The 9,994-nt window shown below is 44.1% G+C and overlaps 1 protein-coding gene across 1 annotated transcript; it reads right to left on the bottom strand.

Moving 5' to 3' along the window:
* Nucleotides 1-2,176: 2,176 nt before the first annotated feature.
* Nucleotides 2,177-9,055, bottom strand: LOC136653773 (vomeronasal type-2 receptor 26-like). Its single transcript, XM_066630652.1, has 6 exons — nt 8,838-9,055; nt 8,181-8,358; nt 6,167-7,018; nt 5,033-5,260; nt 3,848-3,974; nt 2,177-3,087 (listed from the first exon to the last, which is right to left on the bottom strand). Exons 1-6 carry the CDS (start codon nt 9,053-9,055, stop codon nt 2,177-2,179), a joined length of 2,514 nt encoding a protein of 837 aa, XP_066486749.1.
* Between the last annotated feature and the right edge of the window lie 939 nt (nt 9,056-9,994).

Below are 9,994 nucleotides of genomic sequence, written 5' to 3'. Positions count from 1 at the left end.
CCATTTGGGCAAGGCTCTTGCTTGCCACTCCACACCCCCACTTGCCCCCAACCTTTCTGCAGCCCAGCCAGACCCCCCTCCTCTTGCCCTGTCTGCTTGCCAACTTGCCCCAAAGATCTCTAGCACACCATGGAGATTAGCTACGAGGGTTAGTGGATTCCTCCTTTCTCCAAAACCCCAGAGAGAGGAGGGCTGTTAAAAACAGAGAAGAAGTCTCAAAAAATTACACAGGCCTACAAAATTGAGGGTCAGAAGGTTTTTCCCACATTTTATGGTGCTTTGATATGAATTTGGGGTGCCGATTCCAAAAATGGCACGCGTTTTACCCTATCACATCTAGTTTTGGAGATAAAGTATAGCCTCATTAGTGAATGGTTCAAGCAGCTTCCTCATGAGGAAGCCATGGTGTAGGCTTCCTCATGAGGAAGCTGCTTGAACCATTCACTAAAGAGGCTGTGCCATGTCTCCAAAAATAGAGGTGATTGGGCAAAACGGATGCCATTTTTGGAATCAGCACCCTAAATATACGCAGGAATTGGTGTAACGTTTAAGGAAGCAAAATGTGTGTTGACCTGCATCATCTGTCAAATGCACTGGTTGGAATCATCCTATATGTTGTTTATGTTAAGTCACACCAACTTAGGAACAGATAGAGAATGAGGCTGGAAATCAATAAATTAGCAGCAAAAAGGATGTTAGCAAAGATTAATTGGTGAATAACTAGACTCTTTTGCATACAGTGATTGCACTGTTAAATTTAGTTCACAACGGGTTGAGGGATCGTGATGGAATGATAAGGTGGTGTCTCTGCATTTGAATGAATTGGTTTCAAAGTCATTGACACTCAAGTTGCACATGGAAGACTCAGAAAAAACACTTGAGTCAAGGGCTCCCTGACTTGGCACTCATCCCCACGCATGCTGACTGGAGTCTGCCTGTGCCTGGGTGTGCTTGCTTTCTGTTGTCATGCCATGAAGAACCTTGTGGTGCCAGCATTCTGACCGTGAGCAGCAAGGAGTTTCAGCCGGGAGGCAGAGAAGGGTTAATGTTTGCTTTAGCATCTGAGCAGGAGGGAGGAGGTGGGAGTGAGCTCTTTTGACCATCTCTGATTAGGAAAGAAGGAAGGAATCGATGACCATTGGGCAAAGGATGGGAGGTTTGATATTTTCTTTGGCTGAGGAATGGCAGGAGGAGGAGCCCAAGGGGGTTCTTGCCTTATGATTGTCTGGCAAAACCCAGGGAGGAGGCAGGGAAGCGGGGGGGGGGGGGAGGAGAGGCAGTTCATAGTGATCATGTTTTCCACTGCATGGCTGGTGGGGGAGAGGAACCCTCATTGAATGACCAGCTTCAGTGGGACTGCTTTGGAGTAGAGTTGCAAAGGATCAGGTCGTCCTGGCAAACCGCCCAGCTGCTGCACATGACCCTCTTCCCTTTTGCCTCTTCTGTCCCGGATCTCTTGCAGTCCGTCCCACCCCCTCCTGCCCTGTTTACGGATGAGATGGAGCAGCAGGGAAGTGTTTAAAGTGAGCTCCAACACACACATCCTGACAGCAGCCCCGTTTTTTCCCATGGCTGGGTTTTTAAAGGGGGTGGCTTGACTTTAAAATTGCAAAAGGGTGACTCAGCAACTCGGAAAGTGCCCATTTTTGAGTCAAGTAACAGGGGGATGGAGACTTGTGACTTGACTTGAGTTACTTTGTGCTGGATTTTCCCATTCGTGAGAATTTGGAAACTAATGCATCAACACATCAAGAACATTGATGCAGAAATATTTAATGAAGATTTGGTGGTGAATAACAGGCCTTTTACCTGCCATACTACCACTGTAAAATCTCACAGGGACAGAGTTAATGGTGTTCGGAATTAATTACTTCGTTCTTCTCATGAACTACTTTCTCATGTTCAGCTCAGGCCTCATTAGGATAATGTAGCATTTGGGAGCAAAAACACAACCCTGTAAACCAGCACGGAGTTGTGACCCACATGTGGCACATGGACTCACAGTTTGTGAAATGCTGTTCTAACTCACTGCATGGGAGGAACTGCAGAAATAAGGTCTACATCCCCTGTTGGGCATTTATTAGTACCATCAAGGTTAAAACATTCCACTACTAAGTACATTGGACTAACTTTTGGTAAGAAACAGTTAACTGGAACTAGATTGGGTCCACATATTTTAGATATTATATTCCTTTCTTCTTATCAGTTGCCCCCTTTCATTCAATTCAGGCCTTAGCACTATAATGAAGCATTTTGGGGAAAAGATACAAAATAGTAAACCAGCCCCAGAAGCTAAGATGGAGAAGATCTCCACAGCCACCACGTACTTCCCCTTGGTGCTCAGGTACGTTGGCACAAAGGACAACCAAACACTGCAAAAGACCAACATGCTGAAGGTGATGAACTTGGCTTCATTGAAAGTATCTGGTAACTTCCTGGCTAGGAAAGCCACTGTGAAGCTGACAATGGCCAGGAAGCCCATAAAGCCCAAGACACAGTAAAACATGAGAGCTGAACCTTCATTACATTGCAGTACAATTTCTTTGGTGATTGAGTGCATGTCAGCATCTGGGAATGGAGGGGATGTTGAGAGCCACACAGTACAAAGTGTGGCTTGAAAAAGGGAGCAGGAAAGAACCATTGAGCTGGCCAGTTGATTCCCCACCCATTTCCTCACCCTCGAGCCTGGCTTAGTAGCCATGAAAGCTAAAATGACAATGGTGGTCTTGGCCAATATACAGGAAATAGCCACTGTGAAGATGATGCTGAAACCAGTTTGTCGAAGTGGACACACTATCTTCCCAGGCTGTCCAATGAAGATCAAAACACAAAGGAAGGAGAGCAAGAGAGAGATTAGGAGAGTGTAGGTGAGGTTCCGGTTGTTGGCTTTGACAATGGGAGTGTCTTTGTTCTTCATAAAGATGCCCATCACAGAAGCTGTGATGAAAGAAAAGGAAAGGGCTGAAGTGGCCAAACCAATTCCCAAATGATCCCCATAAGACAAGAAGCTGATGATTTTTGGAGTGCAGGAATCCTGGCCAGGGTTTGAATACTGATCTTCTGGACACTCAAAGCAATTATCAGTGTCTGGAAAACAAGAGCTGGTTTCAGTATATGACAGCCCCATACACAATTCACTGCTGTAACTAAGCATTCCTATTACGGAATCTGGAATCAAAGCTGCTGATTTGAAACTGAAAGGATTTTTTTGCAGTTGGGAAGGGGGTCAATTCCTCCCCCCAATTTTGTGGAATGTGATCTGGTCGATTCCAGTTAACCATGGATGGCAATATTTTAAGTTAACACTACCTCCACATTATTGATTATTATTTATGTAACAGCACCCATGTCCGTTGTAAATTATTGTTGATTGATTGAGCAATACAGAAAATATTGACTGATGGACGGTTGATTTATCAAGTGGAGTAAAAGAGTAAATTCACATTGCGTGTTACAGTAAAAAGAGTAAATTCAGCAGGTACAGTGTGCTTCATGGTCTTATTGGACAGCAGACGTGACAACCAGTTAACAACACTTTCTAATTTGAGCCATTTTTATCTGTTCCAGCAGTGTAGCTAGAGGAGGTGCAAAACACTAAGTTCTGCAGAGAGCCTCACCGTGAGGTGCAAGCTGCCCCCTCCCCTTTGGAGCCTTTCTATATGCTTCAGTTTTGCTCTAGCAGCCCAGAACGGCTCAGAAAGGAGGGGGGCTGGTCTCTGGCATGGCACGGTGAGGCTGCCTGCAAAACTTTGTGCTTTGCACCCCCTCTAGCTACTCTACTGACTTGGACAATCTGATACAGATATGCTGCCTATACATATGTTGATGTTGACATGACATATCTTACTGTCTTGGGTTGAAATCTTCCCTTCTGGACACGGGAGGCAGTCGTAGCAGCAAAAAGGCTCCCCTTCCTTCTTTGTCCTGAAGAAACCTGAATGACAATTGTCATTACACACTGAAAGGGGCAGTACCTGCTGGGAAATGGGAGTGGTCAGCATCATGAGATGTGTTTTGGGAACAAACATCTCTCAAAGAAGACGGTCTGCTACTGGCTCTGCTTCCCCACAATCACTACCTGTGCACCCCACCAGTCCTGCCTTACTGTGTGGTGGGGAGCCGGGAGGACTTCACTGTCTCAAGAAAGGTCTGGGCTTGAGTATCAGCTCCACCTGCAAAACTAGCAATCAAGTGGTTCCAGTTTGCTTCTGCTCCTTCATGCTTGTTACAAATGCATTACAATTTGCTTTTCTTTTCCACCCTGGCACTTTTTTTGGTCAGTTGCTAAATTGATCACTTTACAGCTTCTGCTCCTGTTATAATAGACTTGGCATCCTAAAGTAAGGCTAACCCAAATTGCCCCTTCAGTTTCCTACAGACCAATCCTAACCTGCCCTGGACCAGGTAGGCCGGCAGGCCTGCCCCACATCCAAGGTAGGGTTAGGACTGAAAGCGGCTCTGTCTGGGGTAAGGGGAATTGCTTTCCCTCACCCCAGGTAAATGGCGGCAGCATCCCTAATGGGGCTACTCAAATCTCTGCCACTGACCCTAGCAGCCCGGAACTGCTACAGACTGCCCAGGAACGAGGATAGGATTACTCTCTCTGTCGCATGAAGGTGCTTTACGACACTTTTGTGACACTGCTGGGCAAACGCAAGGGACGTGTGACATCCCAGCGCACTTTCATTATTGCATCCATAGTCTCATTTGCAGGTTTCCACACTGAAAACATGTATATTGATTCATATTGATGATGGAGCAAAATTGGTAAGCTCTTCTCAGAGGCTGCTTTTGGCAGCCACCCTTTTATCTCCAAGAAGTCCTGTGGTATTGACCCAACTAATCATAAAGCATTGTTCTCAAGCAGTGGTTTCCAAACTTTTTAGCATCAGGACCTACGTTAAAAAAAATTTCACTTCAGCAGCTGCTCAAGACTCTGTGGCTATAATGGTGAGTGAGCACCAATGGTGACTGGGCAGCAGTCAACACTGAGGAATCTATAAGATACACTTGAAAAGTTCAAATACCCCACCTGGTTAAAGCTGCTGGGCCAAACAATGGCATCCTCATGAACAGTGAGCCCCTTGTCTGTGGAAATCACTGGGTCTACTTTTCCAACTTTGACTCTCAGAAAAGACATGTTTGGGAATGTGACCCAGTTGATAAGATCATATCCAGCTTTTAATTCCCCATTTTCATCAAAGGAAATCCTTTTCCCAGTAGTGGTGTTAAAGGCGATGTTTCTCAAATAGTGATGGAGCTACAAGGAACCACAACAGAAGAAGAATTTCAAAGGAGGCACAAGACATACTAATACATAACAGTGTGCTGATCTTTGACAATCGACACATTTCAGAAGAACAAAATCTAATTCCAGAAAGAGACAGAGCAGAGACAATCAGGACAACCCCTTACTAGCAGGTTTACAAGAGAACTAACATGAACCTGAAAAGCAAAGCAAATGCTGCCTTGTGCAAGGGTTAATAAATGAAGGAGTGTGCCTATTTGGCAGAACTATCTTCTTTTCCAAGAAATTCTGGATATCCACTTGGAATCAGTTTCTGTCTCTGTAAAACACATGCTGAACTTAGGAATGATGGATTCATTCATCCCTCCCATCTAATTCCATCCCTTGGTCCAGTGGTTCTCAAACTTTTTAGAGGCTCCCCCTCCAGCAGCAGCTTGTCCAGCCCTTGATAAACAGAATGTAATCTGCCCTGTGGATTTCATGAACCACCAAAAAGTAGGTCATGACCCACTGGTGGGTCCAGGACCTACAGTTTGAGAACTACTGCCTTATTCTATTTTCTTCCATCTCCCTGCATCCTGCCCCTGTGCTGACGGAAGGTGAAGGGGGATAACAAGATGCAGACATGAGTAGGAGAGAAAATTGGGTGAATTAGTCCTCATTATGGCTATGTGGTTGTTGAAAAGGAGGGGACTCTAGAATTCAACCCACTCTCGCAATCAGCCATCCAGTTCTGGAGTTGCGTGAGATGGTCAAGAACTTCCCTCTATCCACTCTCTCCAACCCATGCATAATATCACATGTCTCAATTATGCCCCCTCCCCCAGGCACCTTCTGTCTAGACTGAATAGCCCCAAACACAGTGGACCTTTTCTTGTGGGAGATATCCCCATCCACTAATCTTTTGTTCACCATTACCTGCCATGGTGGATGATTTAGGATCTTCTCTCTCCATCCATATGGCATTGCTCTGTTTTTGAATTTTGATGAATACATGGAATGCAAAGCATGTGCCACAGCATAGACAGCATTGTAGACACTGTAGCTGTGGCTAGTCATGCTGGTTTCAAACACAGACCCAGGAAGAGTCTCCAGCTTCTCCTCTCCAGTGCAGTTCTCTCTGCCCACCTGATTTGCAACAGAGCTGGGGAATGAACAATCAAATACCTTTTCCCAGAATTCCCTGAAAAAGCCATCTTCTTTTTGGGAGGCAGGATTTCTGAGCTGAATAAATTTCTGGAATCCAAGTAGCTCTTCAGAGTGAATGGCAAAAGACAGAGCGCCGTGGAGGAAATCAATGTCCCAATGCCTTTGGAAGGAAAATGATGTGAAGTCCATCTGGGCTGTCATAAACCAGACTTTACCCTTCATCTTTGCTGCTATACCCTCAAACTCTGCAAAGTGGTTCAGCATCCTCAAGATCATTGTGGTCTGAATTTCTCCATACACAAGCACAACATTGGCAGTGCTTCTCATAATGGTGTTGATTGTTTGGAAACTGTCGCTCTCCATTTTGGTAATAGATGACGATATGAGTGGAAATCGTGCTATGAAGTCAAAGCAGATGCCTCTCTGTTTAAACATGGCAAGCACATTGTCTATAAATACCTCCGTATTATCTTCATTATGAGAAACCACTCCAATCCACGTCCACGCAAAATGTAACAGTAACTGGAGAATCCCTCTGTATTGATGGGCTTCCGCAGGGAACATCTGATGGAAGAAGACTTGAGTGTTGTCATTCATCACCGGAGGACAGCCATACAGAAACTAAAGATCATTTGAAACGGGATGGGAAGATATAGTTTCAAAGTAAACTCTATGCATAGGTTTTTGTTTATACTGATATACTTGCCAAATGGTTTCAGGGCAAGCATTTGTCCACTGAGAGCCAATCAAGTTTCAATTTGCAATTCAGTCAGTCTTTTTTATATATATAAAACAGTGATTTTCAACCACTGTGCCATGGCACATTGGTGCTCCATGAGGGGTCCACAGGCGTGCCACGGGACTTTGGGAGATGGTCATTTATTAGTAGGGTCATTGGGAAATGTAAGCCCATCACCAACATAATTTACCCCTGCTAATTGGGTAAGAGGCACTTTTTCAAGTGAGTGCTCCTTTTTTTAGCAGGGGGAGAGTAACTGGCCCACCTCACCCCAGCACTGTCTGTTCTAGTGGCTGTCTGCTGGTATTCATTTGCATCTTTTTAGATTGTGAGCCCTCTTGGGACAGGGAGCCATTTAGTTATTTGATTTTTCTCTGTAAACCGCTTTGTGAACTTTTAGTTGAAAAGCGGTATATTAATACTGTTAATAAATAAATAAATAAATAAACAAACAAACAAACAAACAAACAAACAAACAAACAAACAAACAAACAAACAAACAAACAGAATGCTGCGCCTTGTCAATGGGCAAAACCGATGCTAAACCATTTTAGCAACTTGCCAGTGTGCCAGGAGATGAAAAAGGTTGAGAATTGCCAATATAGAAGAAGGAGTCAAAATAATACTTATTTGGATCAATATGATGGAATTATAAAGGTAGAATTTCAGATGGTATTTTGATGCAAAGACTGTACACTGTGGATTAGCAACATGCAACAGAATACTAGAAGACTGTTAGACTGCCAAAGTTTGTTGGAGACCTAGATGGTTGTTGGAAGGACATGGTGCATAACTATACTATCCAATTCCTTTCCTAGGCTGCGCTTCCAGTTCTGCCGTTCTTTTGTATCTAAACAGACAAGAATCAAATTCACACTGAGGAATGGAGGGCAGCATATTTGCTGGAAGGTGCATTAGACAGACCGTCTCTCTTGGAACTTTACTTATAGTGCACCTCACCCAAAGGTTTCCCAGTGACGTAGCTATAAAAAAAAACTTTTATTCATCTCGCTTTCATCTGCTTTGCTAACTTCCACATCTTACCTGTGGAATCTTGTAGATGCACAGAATGGCGGCCATATGTAAGGGAACTATTGAAGTTGGTCCCCCAATGACAGCCGCTGGAATGCTTTTTCTGCCACACTTGTAGTTAGGCACAATTCTGCCCCACCCAAAGAGAAGTTCTACTGAGGCAAGATAGATCCCGCTTTCAATGAAGTGGCTGTTATAGAGGTGGAAGCCCAGAGTGGCATTGGGTAAAATCAAGGGATTTGCGTTGATCTCCTTGACTGCAAATTCCAAGGCCAGAATGTGCTGATAATTCTGAGTCAGGAACCTGCAATGAGCATGACAAGCCTACGTAAATAAGACCACAGCATTTGTTTTACACCGTACAGGGGTTTCTTGATTCAGAGTTAAAGCCTTTCACCCATATGATGCCAGCTGTACAAGAAAAAAAGGGAGGATAATCATCATTATTGTTATTGCAAAACTAGGGACAGGCAGTCTTTCAGAAAAGAAAAAGATACATATACATTCTGTCATTTTGCAGCAACAGTGACAGAGTGACAATCAATGGACGTCAAGGTTCATCTCCAAATATTCTCTACCTTCTGAAAATAGATCCAAACTACAACCAGTTTGCCTGAAGATATTACCATCACATTTATAGGATACAATTAATGCACACACACCCCTTACATGTGTTCATCAGAGAGTTCCTGTGATGGATGTTTCACGAAAGTGATCTCATCTGAAAATATGTAGATCTGGGAAAGAATGCCAGCAATGATGAGGTCTCCTGCCTGGAAATACTTGTGGAGAATAGCAAGAGGGTTACTGATGGCACACCTCGCAACAGGAACCTCACACACAATCTGTGGCAGCATCACAAACACTGACACCAAGAATACAATCATCTTGCAGGGAAAAAATCAGCCCTGCAGCATCTAAGACATGTCAATAATTCCTCTGTTTCTCCCCTTTTCATTTGTGTATCCTTGAATAGCACAGCGGACATAAATGGCCACTTGCTCCCCAGAATAGAAGTGTAGTGGCACAGTGTAAACCATTATGAAATAGACCAACAGAATCCAGTGTGATTCTGCACTATGTCTGAACTGCACCGTGGATATTAATAACATCCTGTAGTTGAAGCCTGTAGTTTTACAAGTCGCCACTAGATGCCCCTTGGAAATTTGAGGAGGGGGCAAAAACACAAGATTTAATCACGGGTAATTTGATAACCACAAGGGACATTATTGCCTCTTCAGAATTATAGGTTGTCTTGATATTGTGGAAGAAAATATGTTTATGAGACCGTAGCAAGACATTTTTGCAAGACTTTGAAAAGCATGTTTTCCTGCTTGTGAAGAAAAGTGGGTGGTAGTAGGACAGCTGCGTCCTGGATGATCATCTCCTGGCCAAATGCTTCTCAGTTCTTGGCTTCCCTAGCAGTGGTGTCACAAGGGTTTGCATCACGTGGTGCGGGAGAGCAGCACATCACACCCATGATGGACCTCTCCCATGCAAAGGGTGGGGCAATGCCTTAGGCAGTGGGCGTGGTGATGTACCATTGCCCCACCCCTCTGTTTTTTAGGCTAAAACTTTTGATAGATTGGAAATATTTCTTCACCTGTTATTTCATTGCATCCCGAATGAAATTACGCATCTAACAATATATAAAATGATGGTATTATTCAAAAATACCAAGATTTTAAAAATTTTGGCTAGTAGTGGTGTCACCCCCATGTGTGGTGTCACCCCCCTGTGTGTTGTCACCCAGTGCGGCCTGCACCCCCTGCACCCCCTAATGATTCCACTGATTCCTGGACATTCAAGTCTATTTTTTGTGTCCT

Source organism: Tiliqua scincoides, chromosome 5 (genome assembly GCF_035046505.1).
Source record: "Tiliqua scincoides isolate rTilSci1 chromosome 5, rTilSci1.hap2, whole genome shotgun sequence".
In the NCBI taxonomy this organism is placed as follows: Eukaryota; Metazoa; Chordata; class Lepidosauria; order Squamata; family Scincidae; genus Tiliqua; species Tiliqua scincoides.
Note: the sequence above shows the minus strand (reverse complement) of the source record. Positions and strands in the feature narration are given on the sequence as shown.